The 18559-nt window shown below is 47.3% G+C and overlaps 1 protein-coding gene across 4 annotated transcripts; it reads right to left on the reverse strand.

The window, feature by feature from the left end:
- Window positions 1-415: 415 nt before the first annotated feature.
- Window positions 416-16331, reverse strand: igf2bp3 (insulin-like growth factor 2 mRNA binding protein 3). Of its 4 annotated transcripts, none has more exons than XM_011609381.2 (16): window positions 15634-16331; window positions 14639-14699; window positions 9969-10017; window positions 7757-7808; window positions 7482-7545; window positions 6751-7029; window positions 5339-5473; window positions 5145-5267; window positions 4923-5058; window positions 4637-4765; window positions 4421-4489; window positions 3725-3844; window positions 3584-3658; window positions 3378-3509; window positions 3170-3283; window positions 416-2810 (listed from the first exon to the last, which is right to left on the reverse strand). In XM_011609381.2, the coding sequence occupies exons 1-16, from the start codon at window positions 15806-15808 to the stop codon at window positions 2709-2711; spliced, it is 1815 nt and encodes a 604-aa protein (XP_011607683.1). In that variant the 5' UTR covers window positions 15809-16331; the 3' UTR covers window positions 416-2708. The 4 variants fall into 4 exon arrangements, with proteins under 4 accessions (XP_011607683.1, XP_029700792.1, XP_003969303.1 ...); XM_029844932.1 differs by having other exon boundaries at window positions 3725-3847; XM_003969254.3 differs by lacking the exon at window positions 4421-4489 and having other exon boundaries at window positions 15634-16330.
- Window positions 16332-18559: the final 2228 nt, after the last annotated feature.

Genomic DNA, 18559 nt, shown 5'->3' on the forward strand with positions numbered 1-18559 from the left:
AGAAGTTTTTTTTTCTCTTTTAATTCAGAGGCATTTGACAAGTGGAGCTGTGTGTGTGTGTGTGTGTGTGGGGGGGGGGGGGTGAAGGGGCACAAGCATCTTTGCAGAAAGGGAGAAGGAATCATGCCGACCATAGATCATATTTCCAAAGATTTAAAAAAAAAAAAAAAAAATCCAGTCCCTCTTGCTGCACATCTGTCATACCAAGAGACGTTCCACACTACAGCCAAGAAAAGCTAAGAAGTTACTAAAAGAATTAGCAAGTGAGTGTAGCATTAAAACAAAAAAAAAAAAGACATGACTTGTATCTATTTTGAAGTCTTAAATCAGAAAACAAAAAGGCCTTTTTTTTTTTTTTAAGCTGTATTTTCTTAAACTACTGAATGCAAAAATAACACGTGATTTGACCTTTTCCAAAAAAACCCAAGCAAAAGTTCAATACATGAAAGCCACACCACCAAAATTAGAAAGCAGAAAGATGTTTTTCCATTTAAGCCAAAAAGAGCAGATAGTTGGTTTTAATCAAAGAGGAAAAAACTGTTTCACTTTCAATTATTCTGTCATTTTTAAACAGCACATGATTATTTTTTTAGTTTTAAATGGGGGACAAAAAATGATGCATCAAGGGCGGTAGGGGGGGGGGGTAATTTCTAACAAACAGAAGAATGCCTCAACTTCAAATATGCATCTAAAGAGGTAGATGAAAACAAACTGGAGGAGGGGGGTGGTGGGTGGTGGTAGTCTGGCTGGTCGGGAGGATGAGTTAAGTGTCACTTGTGCCCCTCAGCGCTGCGTTAGGATGGCGTGCCCGTGCCGACAAATGTTCCAGGGTGTGGGGGGGGGGGGGGGGGGGGACTGAGGTATCGGTGCGCACTGGCACTCAGTGGGGGCAGGGGCGAGGGGGTGCTTAGTGCCACAACAACGGCCAACCCGATCCCCGACCCCCTCAGCTGAGGTAGACGGCGTTCTACTGTGGAAGCATGGGTACACTCAAGCACGTTGACCACAATCAGCGTATTTACATTCAGCATGAAGAGACAAATGACGTAAGAGTTTTGGGTTCCAAGAGGCTTCGCTCGCCCTCTTCCCGGTGGCGTCTGCAGGTTTCTGGAGATCCTTCACTTAAGCCGTCTTTCTATTGCGCAAAAACAAAAAAAAGTGTTCATCTGCGACTCCCCCTGCCCACACCATGCATGCGTGCACGTTAACGAGTTGATCTGGCTACAAGGGTCACTCGGAAATGAGGAACCTCGCCCTGACGACAAACCGAAGCGGCCTTGGACCGTGCAAAGACACTTGTTAAAGGTGGCAGATGGTCCGGGGGCAAGACGAAAATAAAGGAGACAATGCAGGGCAGCTTAAGACCGCTGTAGTCCTCGCTACGCTACCCCGACAGCCATCCTAAGGCCGGGGGGAAAAAAAAAAAAAAAGTACCATTAATAACGTCGATTCCAAAACTAAATGGCATTGCTGAAATTATGCACGGTTGGCATCAACTGCATGTCAGAGTTGTTTGTAATTTTCAGAAGATGGTGGACCCTCAGGGGAAAAACAGACGAGTTTCGATACTCCTGTCAGCCGCCAGCTGAGGGGGGCGCCAACTCTCGGCTCCGGGGCTGCTATGTACAGGGTCAGCTTAAGTCGTGCACACACATGAATAATGCCACCTAAAGCACCAGAGTTGAAGGCAAGGTCAGTTGGCAGCTGACCAAAATTTTTTTAATTTTCTTAAAAAAATAAAAATGTTCAAAGACTATCAGCTTTATAAAGTATACAAAATACCACAAAAGCAAAATAAAAAAAAAAAGGAACATTTTTTTCATATATATTTATATATAATCATTTTTCTCTTCTGAGGTACTAGATCCTGAGGTAGTCAAGTAAAATGCATATTAAATTGGTTTTCCTGGGCAGCAGCATTTAGTTTCTTTAAGTGTCAGTCATGGCACTGCCCTCACCTCTAAATATATATATATATTCATCTATTTATATAGGTCTATTTATAAAATGCATCCAATTTTATAAAATGCCACTATCGTTACAAGGGCAGGACGCCCAATATAATCCACCCTTCAGGGGGTCCTGTTGTGAAACAAGATTCTTTCCCCTAAACACGGCCCACCCTCTGAGCCAACCCTCCCCCAAAATAAACCTGTCAGTCCAGACCTGGACAGCAATGCCTTCCTTTCCACAGAAAAACTCATGAGAAAGCTTCACCAACCAAACACGGAAAAAAACTAAATATCGAATCAACCAAAACATCTCAGGTCCGGTTTGAAGTACCACACCGAGGAGGTGGCGGGGGGGGGAGGGATTCTGTGTGACTTTTTTTGTTGCTTTTTTTTTCCTTTTAAAGAGTAAAACAAGGGGGGGGGGGGGAGAGAGAACAAAAAGACACCCATGGTGGGGAGGAGAGCGGTTAAGGGGCGAGTACACGTGAGGGCAGGTGACGTCGTTGGGAGCCCTCAGAAGCACATCCTCAGAGATGCAGAGAGGCGAGGTGGGTAGAGTTGAGAGGCAGCGGGTTCAGCCACACCTGAGACAAGGAGGGGGGGAGATGTTTGCCGAGGTTCCCGGGAACCTTTGACCCCTGAGATGAGCGTTACAACCCCTTGTCTTGTTCTTCTCCCACTGGACTCTGCTGCATCTGTCCATCTGTCGAGTCTTCCGGCAGATTCAGTCACCGTTCCTCCAGGTCCGCTGGATCTCTACTTCCTGCGGGGCAGTGGAGGTTGGGCTCCAGGCGCGGGCTTGAGCTGCTGCTGCCTCCTCACCTGGGCCAGGATCTCCTGAATCTTCCTCTGGGCCAGCTGAGGAACAAGAAGCAAATGAGATGAATCAGATCCCAGCACAAACCTTTAAAAAGGTGTCTTAGCGGAATACCAGGATTTACAATGACCCACTGAGCCAACAACAGATCCAGGAGCAAGATTTTAGCTCTCATACTTGGTAAAAGACCAACAATGATCAGTTGCAATGGCTGCAACCACGTAGATTCCACACAAATACGCAGCTCATCCATAAATTTTGCTTCATATAGGACCAAGAACAGCAGTTTCCTGCAAACCTCAGTCAGTGGATTATGAACCTAAATACAATTTCCCCCACCTGTCCCTAATTTATTTAGACTTAAAGAGGTTCGGTAGAAAACCCCCTTTCAGAAACACACCTGGCATGCAAAGAAGTGTCCGATGATCTTGACTATAACCTGGTCCTTCTCATCAGGTGTCTGGTCCCTGGGCACCACCACCTCAGCACAAGTCAGGTTCTGCAGCTCGTTTACCTGCAACCAGGAGAGCGACAACTTGAGAAGACGATTCGTCTCGTTTCCACGGTCGTTCCTTCACACGCAGTCACCCAGTCAGCGAATGCTTTACCGTTTTGCCGCCCTTCCCAATGACTCGCCCGGCAGCAAAGGAGGGAACTTTGATGTGAGCCTCCAGCTTCACCTCTTCCTTGGGCCCAAAGAAATTCTCTTCTTTTAGCTTCCCGAAGATGCGACACTGAGCCTGCAGGTGCATAGTAGAGAACATGAAATGTGCCGCTCTTCAAATCAGGCCTACATTTAAATTTGATGGGAGACCTTAAACTGAGCCTCCGGAGGTCCAACAATGATGACCATCCTATGTTTGGGATCCATTCCTTCTGCAGGGGCAATCTGAAGGACAGCAGACCGGCAGTGTTAAAAACCTTTCCGGTTTAATAAGAGCAGCTCAATTCGCACCTTGATTGACGCTCCAGCAAAGTGCGACAGCTGTTTGATGTGTTGGCCCTGCTTCCCGATGATGGCCCCGACGGCGAGCGTTGGGATGAAAAGGTGCACCGTCTCCGACTCTGGGTTTCCCTGCTGCACACAAACACGTTAGCACGTTAGCAGCAGATCGCGCGCACACACGCAGCGCCGCAGAACGCCTCGCAGACTTCCATCCAGCCAGCTAGCACCAAACCTAAGCACCGGAGGGCAAGTCTACCATGAAGAGGTATCACAGATGACGCCCCTTTAAATGGAAAAACCTTGCACAATTTTGCAGCTCGCGTCCAGCAATTACAACTATTTTTTTTTTAGAAACCTCACTCAGCTCTGATTTGAGTGGGACCGATCCCTCCATTCCATTCACCGACACTTATTCGGCGCCAGGGAGAAACCCTGGAGGCTTTTCCCTACAGTCACCACGTGACGGGACAGAATACTGAACACTTGGACAGGTCACCAGTCCATCCTCACGAGGGCGAAACAGCCTCAAACACAAACTGTCACCAGTTGTACTAATGCTCATTGGGAGACACTAGTGTTTCTCCATGAAGGGTGGGTCGTTCATATTAAAACCACATTCCTACATCTAGTCTATGTTAAAGCATCAACACTGACCCCACAGCGAGCAGCCACAAGCCGTGCAAAGCACTTTGACGGGTGACTTACAGCGGGGGGCTGGCTGCTCGCCGGCATCATAGAAGCCCAAAGTGGCCCCTCAACCCCATAAGGACTGCACTAAGGAAAAAAGAAACATGACACACTTTACTGTGTCGTAGCGACAGCAATCTGCCCCACGTCTTGCAGCATCTCAGCTTCAGGAGCTTGTCCTGACCAAAATATACACTCAGCAGTAAGCATCAGCAGGAACGGAGGCCAACTCACGCCAAACGAGTATCCGCCATGGGCTCCTGGAGGCGGGAGACTGGACATCGAGGGACCCATGCCCGGCGTGCCGCTGGGAAACAGACCCAGAGCGTTCAGATTTAAGCCTGGAATTAAGTTGGACTGGAGCTGCAGAGACATTTGAACATTTCTATTAAACACTGAGCATCAACTGGTCACAATTCCAGCCAAAAACCCCACGTAAATACGAGCAACAGTGACATTTTTGGCTTTTGCTTTACTAAGAATAAAGTTTAATGGGGGGAAAAAACCTCCCACCACTTACGTTCATAGCAGCCACGTCACTCTCGTAAGCTTCCCTGATCTTCTTCATCACCTCCTCTTCGGCTCTTCCGCAGTTTTCGATGGCGCCCTTCACCGTGATGGTCCTCTCTGGGTTGTACACAGTCAAATCCTGCAGCCTGGACACAGGAGCAGGGGGGGGCGGGGGGATGAGGTCAACTCAGTAACGGCTGCACGTCCCATCAAAGGAGCGGAGGCGTCTTACGATGATATCGTGATCTTGGTCCCCGTGTCCTGTTCAATTTTCTTCAGGTTGCGTCCTTCCTTCCCAATTAACCGACCGACAAAGTTGTTGTGGACCAGTATCTTCAGCGGGATCTCCTCGGTGCTGCACGAGACGGAGCCACATGTTTAACGCCATTCCGGTCAGCCCGATTTGCTGGAAGAACATCTACTCACAACTTCGTGTCGATGGCCTCCTTCTGCATGATCTCCATGATGGTCCTGCAGGCGTTGGAAGAACCTTCGGGCGTGGAGTGAATCGTGATGGGCTTCTCTGCCGCGCCTGCGTTTTCCTTCCGGTGGATGTCGATCCTGCAGCAGAGAAGAAGCACCTTTGGTCACAAATCTGTCTGCATCATGACAGATTTTTTTGGATGAAAGGATTCACAGGAGTCACAAATGTAGAATAAACCCTTGTAAAATGTTCCTTAACCAGGCTTAGAAAACATTTGGACCAAGTTGGCGCTGCAATTTCCTGACCGAACGTTTCCAGATACAAAATAACCTACAAGATACAACTTTAGAGACGAGCTTATATGCACTCCTATTCTTATAGGAGCAGAGGCACAAAGGTCTGAAGTGAGACAGCAGATGGGTCCAATTAAACCATTTCATGGAATAAAAGAACGAAGGTTACAGTTGAAAACTCTAAAATTCTCTCTGCAGCACCAGGGATAGGATTTATTGAATTTGAAGGTCTACTTAAGCTCCGTTAAAATACGGCCACGAATCCGATGTGGGCCTGTAATAGTTGACCCGAAAATTAGAATCTTCTGCCGACCGATGGAGAACAGCTCCAGCATCGCTCTGGAACTTTTGGGGAAATTAATCAGGACTTAAACAGTCAAACAGCCTTTAAGCGCCCAATTCGGCTTGTTTTTATTTTACCGTTGGCACGCCAACCAAAAAAAAAAAAAATGCATTTCAAGACTTTAGGAGGTCGAGATGGTTTTTGAGAAACCGTTACGCCAGTCTACAAAAAGCCCAATCATCAACCACAAGGTGGCAGAAAAGGCTGGTGTTAGCAAAGGAGCTGAACGTCTTCCTTTGAGTCTTCATTCAAAAAGGATGGCAGCAGTGATTCAGAAGCAAAGGTCGGAGATGGAATCTGCACACTTTCACAACAATGCGGGAAATATTTGAGAAAGCCGGTAGACATTTGAGGATGAGACGAAAACGTACGCGCTTCTTTAATGCGGGAACCGGCCCGAGGGCATGATGCTCATCAGCTGGATGTAAAGCTGAAAGCACAACGTGGAACTTTGGAATGCTGAAGGATTCAACAGCGTGGCCACATGGACAGCGAGACGAAGCGCCGCGACACCGAGCTAACGTTATCTGTTGTCAGAATAGATCAGGAAGCTAAAAATGTAGCAACTTATTTTTAGCCAGTTACTAAAGGTTTACAGCATTTCTAGGGCGTCAATGGCAAAATTACCTGCAGTTATAAGATAATGAACCTATATTTGGTTGCTTTTTGGAACCATTCTGTGCATTGATGTTTGCATACATTATACCCAGTTTCATTTCCTCCCATTTAGATACAGCAGCATTGCATTGTAGCATGGCGCCCTGAACTCCGTACTTACTTTGAGTGGGTCTGTTTGGTTAGGTTCCGAATAGTGTCTCCCTGCTTGCCGATAATGGCCCCCACAAACTGCGTGGGCACCAGCATTCGCAGCGGGATGTCCGACTGCACCTTTGGCCGGGCACCCAAGCTGGGCGAGCCGGACCGAGGGGGTCCGCGGGCGTTAAAGCTCCTCCTGCCACCCTCTGAAGGACCCTCAGGGCTGGCCGTCTCATCCGGGATGTAGGACACCTTCAACGCATAGTTCTCCATCATATATCCGTTCAGCTTCTCCATCGCCCTGGGGGACAGCAAAGAGGGTCTGGCTCTGCTCACTGCACAGGATTTACAGGCAGGTACATTTGTAAACTTCAGTTTCTCCCCCCCCCTTTGTCTTGACCACCAGGCTGATGCTGGTAATCATGCTGTTCATGCCTTTCAAACACACGCTATACCTCCAACAGGTAGACGTAGCACTCGTCCTGTGTGTGAACATGCTGGGCTGGACATGCCGTCTCCAGGATTTAGAAGTAATTACACTTGGGGCCTCCGTCAACCATTTTAAAGCAACAAATGTATAATTTGTGGACAACAGGGGGCACCAAATGCCTAATTTACCATTTACACCCCTTCACTTGACACACACACACACACACACACACACACACACAACCCCCAAATGTTTTGGCATGAGGAAATCAGCAGCATTTAAATGCTAAAAACTAAATAGAATAAATAAATAAAAATACTCACAGCCTGGTTTGGTCCTTGGCTGCATATCGAACATTAACCACCGCCGTCTCTGTGTCAGTGTTTACTGTGGGAGAACACACGTCAGTTCACAGCATCACAACTTAACACCAGATGCTGCTTTTAAAAACAGCCAAATATTAGGGGTTAAATGGAGTCGGGTCGATTTTTTTTCCATTAAACCGCAGTTTTACAGGAAAGATTCAATTCCACTCAAATTGCACAATCAGCAAATGTTTTTTTTTTAATATATATATACCCAAAATGTAAACATTTACCTTGTTCACAGCTCTCTACTGTTCCATACTGAGCTAGCATTCCATCCAACACCTGAATGAAGGGGAGACAGAGCTAAACCAACTGAATTCCTAACACATGGATAAATCAAAATTCTCCCTCTGAGAACAAGTTATTGTAAAGAAAAAAATAAATGGAAGAGCAGTAAAATGTTAAAGATATTTAACATATAGCTAGCAGAGCACTCAAAGGAGTCGCATGTCTAAATCTGGAGACTATTGAGTTCAAGTCCAATGTGACCAAGTGTGTGTGTGGTGGTTTTGGGGGGGGGGGGGGGGGCTTCCAAGCCAAGACATCCGATCATGCTTAGTCAAAGGCAGGGACACACTCCCCAAAAAGCTCAACCCCACTTTCCAGCCAACAGGAGGGTGTTCCAGCTCCTCGTTACTCAAAACCGGCCTCCCGCCTTTCCGCCGTCTCCGCTCCCGACAATTGGCTGCTCCGGGAGAGGAGCCGCCATTCGCTGGGCGGCAGCAGCGCCCGCCCATCTGGTGGAGCCGGCCAATGAGAATCCGGGCCAGGCAGGAAAGGGTGGGGTTCGCTCCAGCAGGAAGCGACGGCTGGGGGGGGAGGGGTATGAGCTCATGCTACACATTCTGTGAATCAAGAGCACATGGAAGGAAGGGGAAACAGTCCAGGCCCACCCACTCACTCACGCTTGTGTACGTCGCACTGATTCCAACTGAAGACTACACCCCCACACACGCGCACACACTGACCTATTGTCTTCTCCACCTGACAAGATACATTCAAGGCCTCTGACAAAGGCTCCTATTCCATCCTATTGTTAGATTTCAGCTCTCTGAACATACATACAAGGAAGGCAGGAGGGAAGGCTGTGGCGGAAGGACACGCGTGGGCAACAAGCCCACAATTAAACGCCAAGTCCGTCTCTGGCCATTTGCTCACAGCGAGTGAGCAAAGCTAACATGTTACCGCCATATTTTTTTAACCGGATCCTCAGCTTGTCACATGACATTTCTGTGATATTTGTCAAACTTTGAGGCTGAAAATTACAGTATGTGACGCCGACACCAAGTCTTTCAAATTAAAGGCTCATCACCTGCAGAGAGGAGACACGCAATGCACAAAACGTGGCCGTTGCTCCGCACCTCAACCAAGTGTAGCGGCGGCGTGCGGCTCGTGTTGTGCAAGACACGAAGAAGCACCGTCATAACTTGCAGTCGAATTCCAGACGTGAAGACGAACGTTTCCCACAGTCGCTCTCATAAATATGTATCAGAGGCTCGTCCAACACAAGGGAAGCGGCTCCAGCAACGCAACCTTGTTCACTGAAGTTCAGCTCAATCTAAAACACCAGCAACTTTCATTGAACATTCCAAGAATATAGGAGACGTCGATGAAATGTAAACAGCCGACACTTGTGGCATCTGACAAATCAGTGAGGGCAGATGGGATCATACAATCACTGTTACACAATCAGTGGCCTTAAATCACACAATGATGGAGCTTATCGGACAATTTACTTTGCTATGACGCGTTTGCAACCAAAAAAAAAAAAGAACATGGTCTCTGAATAAAAAGTAAATTGGTATTGATGTCAGGAATTACTTCTGAATTTTTTTTTATTTTTTTTTAAAAAGATAGCACTTTTGGGAGCACTTTTTTTTTTTCCCTCCTCGCCACAGTTTGGCCAAATATATTTTTGGATTTCTAGGAAAAATACATGAATAAAAACTAAAGTTGTGCAACTTCAAGTACATGTGACCAGTGCTGGCAACACCATGACTCTACAATTAAGTCACATGTTTCCATAAATCAGACGCACATCAATTCAAAACAAAGACTTTGCAAACATGCCAGAGACACACACACACACACTTTCCCCTCCCTTTCATGCAACATTAACAGACAAAGACAGAACTTTTTTTTTAATGCCTGTTTACCGAGGGATGGCCTGACAGCCCGTTTCCCCACAAACAGCATCAATTGTGCCCAACAGATCCACCCTGAAATCATTTCTGCGCCACCAGTCTGAGCTCCATCTGCTCCTCAGTACGTGAACCTGAACCGCTGTCACCGCATTCAGAGGGGGGAAATCATCAAGCACCCCATAATAGAAACCCAAAAGAAGGTAAGGGGAAGGTGACTCTAGACCCCTGAACAAGAGCCTAGCTGGGAATCCTGATAATGGGCCACCCTGGAAGCAGTTAGCAGCCTGTTAGCACTCACCTCCCACTGCATGTGAGGCGGGATGTTCCTGATCTGCAGCTTACAGCTCCTGGAGAGAGAAGAGAGGGAGAGAATGGGATTGAATAAAAGGGAGGGAAGGAAGTAAAGAGGGGAAAGGAGGAAACGGTGGACAATGCCGAGAGATGAGTGGAATAAAAATGATCAGTAAAGTTGTTTCCGTTTTAAATATATTCACGCGTGCACACAGTGGGTGGAGAAAATGGTGGATTTGATACAGGAAGGCACAGGGTCATGCAGAATAGTCCACATATGACATAATTTAGATAAAAGCCTGAAGCTACAGTGGTTGAACAATCACAATAGAGACACACGGTGTCACTCAAATACAACCATTAATCTGAACAGCTCAGAATCACTGGTGGTCAACTACAGATGGGCAGATGCAGATTCTATTCCTGTGGAGAATCCGGGAGCTTCATAGGCTTTGTTTCAGCAGAAAGATTGGGGGCCTGACATTAAAGCGGCCATTCAAATAACGCCAAAGACAGACTAAAGGAAATGAGACCTATAACACAACGAACTGAAATAACCAGGATCTCCAGTTAAGGTTCATAGATTAGGAAAAAATCTTATCAATTATAGCGATTAAGAAAATGGGCCTAAAATTCCATTTCTCTGTAAAAGGGAAGGTTATCTGTTATTTACCATTCCAATCCAGCGTTAACATTTCTTTAAATTTTAAATAAAACTTGGCATGCTCTAAAAGATAAATGCGGTAAATCTTTTAAAGTTAGCACATCGGACTGTGCACATTTTTTATTATGCCCGTTTATCCAGTTATCTAGTTCCTTTTGCAGCGAGTAACCGCACTAATGTTCCACATTACTTTTTTGTTGGAGTTTAACAGTCAAGAACTTCATAAATAGTAACTGCTGCTGTAAATAACGCACAGGAGACCAAGAAAAAAATAAATCCTGAATTTTGTTTTTTGTAACTGGTAGCAAAGCCGACTAATTCCAATTCACTCGCGTAAATAGCATGTTAGCCTTAGCTAACTACAGCAGCACGAGCACAGTGGAAACGTGGAGGTCACGAGACTACGCAACTTGTGAGTCACCAAGACTCACAACTGCGCCTGCATGTGCAAACTGGATAAAAATGTAAGGAAGCGTAAAGGCCGTGCTAAGGTCCCTCCCTGTTGGCACATCAAGAACAAACTTCACATATAGCTCCGAAGCTCCTCGTGCACCTGAAATGTTCGGCCAGTACCAAAACTTTCTAGACACCATTTTCTGTCACCTTCCAGCTGAAGAGGTGCATTACTGCCACAAATCATGCCGCCACCCCCCCTCCCCAAGCTGCTAAGTGACACCTTAAATGCAGCTGGCCCGCTACTAGTGGCCATTTTCTATTTTGTGGTGTCGAAAATAAACAAGCACTTCTAAACCGACTAAGCAAAGACAAAGGGAGGGGTAAGAGGGCAAAGATTGGAGTGCAGAGGAGAGATCTACGCAGCAAAACCTGCCACAAATGAGCAACAAGAGGCAAAGCACTTGAAATTCCTTGGCTTCGTCCTTTCACCGTAAAGGCAACACCAGCCCATTAACATATTTAAGTTGAACCATTACAAAACTGTGCAAATTGGACAAAAGATTCCCAACTAAATTTCCAAGAGGTATTTCAGCCCTTATCCGGCCCCCTCTCCCTGTACGTTGTGTACGCTCTGCATTGCGGTGGGAACGCCATGCGAAATGTGCAAGCGCACGAGGCGCTTCCAGGATAACGTATAGCCCTACACACAGAACTCAGCTAGGCTATGGGGTGGGGGTAGTATACATTCCAAGTCCCCAGCCTTTGATTTTTTTTTTTTTTTCCCCTCCCTTTTTCGTGGGGGGGTGCTAGCTCTGTTTCAGGCAAGGGTAACAAGGGCCCTCTCTGCCCCGTGGGGGTGGGGCCCCCGTTTCCATGGACACCAATAAGTCCACTAACAGGAACATGGAGAGTGAGGTTAAAAGTGGGAGGGGGAGGGCCAGGAGTAACTGGGGTTTGGCTCATGTGATGGCCAGGAGAAGGCTGCGTTCCTTATGCGCTTAATAATGAAAATGCCATAATGTTCAGCCCAAAAAGCGGGTGTTTGAAGACGCAGGATGAGGCGGCGCCACGCCGTTACTTGTTGTCCACGCTCGCAGGAAAGTAACACCGTCAGGGACAGCGAGGGACCCGCGGATGTGCTCAGCCGTCCTCCAGAGCCAGCGCCTCCGCAGTGTGCAGGGGTTATGAGTGACTGAACTCGCGCGGCCTGGTTTCCGCTGCCCCGTCACAGCCTTTACATACACGCCGAGCGGCCAATGAGCTACAGTCAGCACACGTGTTTGGAATTCCCTTCAAGAACTCCAGCGAGTCCACCATCAGAAATTAATGACCCGAGTTCCACCAGGACAACTGCTCACTTGTCCACGTTCCAAGAGAGAAAACCAGAGAATTTGTTTCAAACAAGGGGGCATATTTGTATTCCCGATACCACCCCCCCCCCCTTGCATTTGCCAAAAATGGGTCTTTTTTTTTTGCAGGTGGGGCCCCACGGTTACTCCATGACCCAGAATTCTGACGACAAGAGGCAGAAAGTATCAAAACAGCACCAAATTCCATCTGCACCATTGTCTCAATTTACAGATGCGTTTTTGCAATTAAAACTTTGCAAGAAGCCAAAAATACCAAACTCAAAGCAGCAAATATGAAGATAACAAAAAAAGGCCACGTGGAGTTAAATGCAAAGAATTTCCAGCAGAAACTGCGTGCACAATGACACTTATGCGTCCATTTAATATTAAAACGTGCTACTAAAGAGCTAAATACATTTCACTCTTTTCAAAACACGGCACAAGAGAATAGACGTCATTTTTAAAAACACACGATTCAATTATAAAAATTGTCAATGCATTTTAACCAAACACACCGACACAGGCTGTGCTCAATCTCAGATTTTATTTTTTTTATTTTGATCATTTCCACTTTATTTACATGATTCATCAGGATAAAAAAGTGCAAGCTGCTGTCAGGAGTGTGTGGGTGTCATCTTTAAATGTCATTGGGGGGGGAGGAAAAAAAACAAACAACCAAACAGCAATGTGCAGACGTTTTGGGGTAAGTCACGCAAATTTACACGTAAATTTAGCTAAAATGGCTGAAACTGTAATTCAAAGAATTCATGAGCAAAGCCTATTTTACTGGACGGGTGCTGATAGCAACAGATGCTATGAAAAGACGTAAAGCCAGGCGGCCATGTTTTAGCAGATATGCACCAACGTTATGACCATTCATCCAATTCAGATGAGCCCTCGATCGCCATCTTGTTGGCCATCTGCTGCAGCACTTCCCCTTCCTGCCAGGTTCAAAGTTTAAACCGCGGTGATTGGTCCCTATCCCCAGTTATTTGCAGGTTTGGAATGCAGAGGGCCACAGCCCCCTTCCCCCACTCGTACAAGTGTGTGTGTGTGTTGAGTCTATAGCCTGAATTTTGCTCCCATCTTGTTCTAGTGTTTTAGGTTTTGTTTTGTTTTTTTAAAGTCAGGGTGAAACTCGACTCTGCTTCGGCCAACAAAGCTGGCTGCACTGGAAGCTCAACCTCAGCAGTGGAGGGGAAGCTGGAGAAGGTCTCCAGGTCTGCTGGAGACCACCGGCAGATCACCTGGTGTATCTGAAGGAGCTGCAGTGTTGATCTACCCGCTAGCTGACTGGTAAAGCTTGTCACAAGCTGTAGGGGCATTTTGCGGCGAAATACAAGAATTAATGTTTGTAAAGACACTGTGTCGGGAGTTTCTAAAATAAATACGATTGATTAAAACGTAAATTACAATAAATTCTCTCTTCGATTGCGTAAAAAAACGCATTTCCTCCCCCACACAAATCAGTCCAAATTTTGCGTAATTCTACCAGCAAACTTGAGGGGGGAAAAAAAAATAGCAAGCGAGATAATTTAGAAATTTAATTCAGGAAAATTTACAGACATGACCGAACAGCCTCACCCACATAAAGATCGTAAGCAACGCCAAGAGGCGCATGATACAACGTCCTTGGCGCAGATTGCGCACACCTTGCGAACACAGACTGCTGTCCAGCTCAGGGGGGGAAAGCTACATTTCAAAAAACACACCAGGGTCGGTCTCCACCCGAGCATTTCCGTGACCTGGGCCCCCAAAACACCTCCCAACGCACACGCGTTTGGGAGTCCATCTCATGCAACAGCCGCACAATGTGCAGAAGAGGGCGGAAGCAGGCGGAATGACGGGCAGATCCTTCTCAAATGGACGACACCACAAGGCCTGTGCGCCTTCAAAGCAGCGTGCTACCACCGTGCACGGCTCCCAGCGAGCCTGGAGCCTCCATGTCAGCTGGGCGAAAAGCTATGGTGGCGAAAACAGACATGTGCTCCCAAAAAAAAGAGGCAAACACACGATTTTGGAACACGAGGAGGAGGAGGAGGGTAGAGCTATAGACGAACCATACGCCCCCTTTTTTATTTGACCCCTCTTTCTTAAAAATGACATTAAAACTAAATTACAGTGCGCATACATACACAGACACACACACACCACACACACACCGTTAAGAACAGCAGCAAACGCCAGTTGGTGGAAAATGGCTTCTTCTGAAAAAGTCCCAAGTCCCACGAGTTTGACCCGAGCATCATAAAATAAAACTCGACCTACCTTTGACGTTTCGGGACCGAGTGTTCCACTTCGAGAACTTTCCCATGAAGTTCAACTTTACCTACAAAATAAAAAATAAAATAAATGAAAAATAAATTCAGTAAGTGTGGTGTGTTCTTTGACCTCCCGAGGCAGAGCTCGTGGCTGCATTTAAAGCGCTTATTTTAAGTTTTAATGCCCGTTTTATGCAACTTGCTGCGCAAGCAAAACACATGCAGTTATTTTCAATACGGCTATTTTCCTTTATTGAAATAAATCAGGACGCAGGAACCAAACGGGATTCTGCGTCAATTCTTTCGTGTTCAGCACGAAAAATCCCAACTTTGGTTTCGTTACTAAACCATATTGACCGTAAAGCGTAATGCAAGTTTAGTGATACCGAACCCTGTTAAAATATACGTTTAAAAGGAGCGGATGGCGGTGTGATTTACTCTGGCCTACATTTGACCAACGTTTAAACCACCTGGTTTGTAACAATGGACGAAATGGCTTCACAATAAAGCCAACGGAGGAGGCCCGTAGTTTGCAAACTAGACGAGACCTCAACTTGGTGTTTTAACGGGTTAAAGCAGCAACACACCGCGGCCCCGGCTTCCCCATCGTGCCAAAGTGGGCTGTGAGATAAAGCTCACAATGAGGTTCACTTCACGGCGTCCACAGCGCCGTTGTGCCCCCCCAAACCTGCGCCAGCGAAGCCCAAAACACTCCCGGCCGTTTGGGTTGAATACACACTTTTAAAATGTACGAAACTGAAATTGACGGAGGAAGCCCGTTAGTCGGGACCCACGGTGTCAAAAGGCCAAGCAAAGGTTGCGGGAGAGCGGGGGAAATATTGCTTTGCGACACCCCCGCCACCCTACATGGCTGAAGTAGAGGCAATTTCCACAATAGCAGCAGTTCGTGCGTCTTTTCAGATCATCACTTTTCACCCCCCCACCTCGCTGCCTTCCCCCCCCCTCCACCACCACCACCACCCCAACCCCAACCCAGCTCACCTGAAAGAACATCAATGGCCTTCATAGCAGCTTTCTCGTCCGGGCAATCCACAAACGCATAGCCGGTTTTGACAAGAAATGGACCACTGTGCGGAATCTTCCACTGCTCAAAGATAGTTTCGAAGTCCTGCTCGCTCGCCTCGGCGCTCACGTTGCCGATGTATAGCTTATTCATGTTCTGCGCTGGAAAAGGGGGGACAATCGTTGCGCTGAAGGAGATAGTTCTTTGCTTGCGCAGCTGTGCAGTGTTTGGAGCCTAAATCGCCTTTACTACTACGGAGTGGCTGTGGCGTGCCTCCTGGTCGTTGTAGCCACAGATAGATTTAAACTGGCAGCCTCACAGTGCGCTCGCTCTCCCTCGCCCCTCTGTCTCTATCGCGCAATAAATAAATGCTCAATTATTAATCTCGTCTCTCCAAACGATGGCGGGCTGGGTGAAAAGGAGGAGAAACTACTTTGTGTCTTCCTCCAAACCCCCTGGCAAAGAGACAGAGAATGTCACACACACGGTAAGGCTGGCGCCCGCCTCTGACTCCACTGCCTAGAATAAGAGGAAGAAGGGGGGAGGAAAAAAAATCCGCTGCTATTCCGGCTTTTTTGAATGAGCCACGTGTTCAAACTACAAATCAGCCCACACGTGAGGAATCCCAATTGCTCAATTAAGTGTTTGGGATTGGGGAAAATTGCACGGGAATCTGGGGTGGGGACAGCAGAGGGGGGTGGAGAAAAAAGGAGGGGGAGCGTGGATTGGCGTTGGGGGGAGAGAGAAAAAAAAACCCGGCGAGCTGTGTGCGTAAAGGGATTCCGTGAGAACCTAGTGTATCTTTACTAGAATCACATTCTGTGCCTTTTCCTGCAAACCCTGGATTCTGATTGGCCGGTTGGAGAATAGTAAGACGGCGGTGCGCTAACGCACGCCCATGGCGGGGAGACGCTGTTATTGCGGGGCTTTTGCGCACGGCTGCGATAAGTGCGCAACGCTGATTGCACGGGAGCACGAAAAGGGGGGTGGGACCAATCAGAAATGATCAGTTAGTATACTGTCACTAACTGCTAAATTGCACATCTGATCTATCTGAGATTTTGGATTCCGGTGAAGACCCTCCTCCTCCTCCTCCTCCTCCTCTGCGCAACATGGAAGTGACACGTATTACCGTTCACATGACGGCATCCATGTTCTTCCACAAGCTGTGCCCGCCTCAAACCCAAAACGCAGAATCCAGCAGGCCTGAATGGGGTGGCAGCGAAGGGGTGTGTGTGAGTCAAAAGTGTGCCGCCACATGTTTTCTCCAACTTTCAGGGCGTATGGCAGAGCGAGGAGGCCGTGAGCATGTGGACAGAAAGCACATGGCCAACGTTCTCCGCCATACCTCCTGCGTGGCCTTGCATTAACTGGGGGAGGGAAGGAATGGTGGGAGGGGTCTCCAGCTCACAGGCTTCTGCCTGTCTGTCTGTCTGTCCGCCTGTCTGTCTGTCTTAGGGTTGTTTTGATTATATGCATTAAACAATACGAACCTGGTGTGTTGATTCCCTATAAGAGTTCAACTTATTCTCTTTCCTTCATGCTATGAAAGTCTTTGCGTGTGATTGATGCACATGATGCATTATAATTTAGAATATGGCGTCCAAGTTTAATGGCCTGCATAACAGGAACAAGGAGGTCAAATGAAAAGTCTTAATCCCAGAGAATTCTACTGTTCAGGCTACAAGGAAATATGAAGGTAGCCTGATTTACATATTACAACTTTCATATATAATATTAATTATCAGTGCATGTCTTTGCAGTTGACATCCCAGTATTTGTCATTCAAACTGTTGCATAGGGGGAAAGTTGATAAATCACAGTTGGTGATGTTTAAACTGTCATGCAGCTGTCAGTGAAGAGCCACGATTGGAGCAGACGTGATGTGTCGCGTCCCCCGCGCTGAATGGGCCCATAGGTGTGGAGAGAGCCGGTGACAAAGCCAGTGTTGGTTTAGTGCGCCCTTCGGCCACTGGCTCGGACTGGGGCCACGGCTCTCTCGGTGGGTTCACCCCTCTGCTGCTGTGCAAACACAGCGAGCCGTGTGATTGGTCGGGGACGCCGTCCAATCACAAGCCTCCATGCCCGCTCCGCAGTACCGCTGCTGGCTCGGCCTCAGCGCGCTCATTCATTGGCTCCTCGGCTCGAATATTCTATATGAATCAGCGCGCCAGTTGTGCGTTTTTCCCGTGCTTCCTCTGCTTCCTCCGGCTTTGTTGTAAACTGTAAAGATGAAACGAAAAGCAAGGCTGCGTCCCAATTCGATGCTGGCGCAACAGCTGTTCACAATTTTGGAGGAGTTAAGACTCGGCGGGGCAAACATATTACTAAACTTATTTAATGAATATAGATGAATAAACTTATAGAGCCGAATGCGCTGATTGTTTACGGTTAAATGTCATATAGAAATAAACCCAGTCCCCAATTAGAAATAGCTTTTACATCTGTTATACATCTCTATACACGCATTAGTTCTATACTAATCATTTAAGGCTCCCCTTTGGCCTAGTTACGCCCGTACAGTTTTTAACCGCTTTTGTACCGATTTAAAATATTTCACTTTAAATTAAACAGCGGAGGGCGCGCAGGAACGCGTCACAAATGCGAGCCGCTGCAGGAATCGCTTGTTTTGGCGCATGTAACGTATAGCTCGGGCGGTCATGCGAGTGCTCGCCTGAGCTTAGTCGGCTTAAACGAACGGATGCACGACTGCAGCCTCGGAGCTCCTCCGCATGTGGCTGCAGGAGGAGAAGTGAATGTATCGCCGAGGAATGTACAGAAAAAGTCACCCCGCCCCCATTTTCCTCGCGATGGACAAATTCCATAGGGCCAAAGTGACATAAAGTTTCGGGCTCGACTGCATCCTATATTTGGGGAAGTAGCTGCGGCTAATGTCTGTGCAGG

The sequence above is a fragment of the Takifugu rubripes genome, chromosome 12, assembly GCF_901000725.2.
Source record: "Takifugu rubripes chromosome 12, fTakRub1.2, whole genome shotgun sequence".
NCBI classification, from domain to species: Eukaryota; Metazoa; Chordata; class Actinopteri; order Tetraodontiformes; family Tetraodontidae; genus Takifugu; species Takifugu rubripes.

Coding starts and splice junctions, on each gene's coding strand:
- igf2bp3 (XM_029844932.1), bottom strand. CDS start 15,808: ATGAATAAGCTATACATCGGCAACGTGAGCGCCGAGGCGAGCGAGCAG. Junction 14,700..15,633: donor GGCCATTGATGTTCTTTCAG/GTGAGCTGGGTT, acceptor TTTATTTTGTAG/GTAAAGTTGAACTTCATGGG. Junction 5,059..5,144: donor ACCAAGATCACGATATCATC/GTAAGACGCCTC, acceptor TCCTGTGTCCAG/GCTGCAGGATTTGACTGTGT.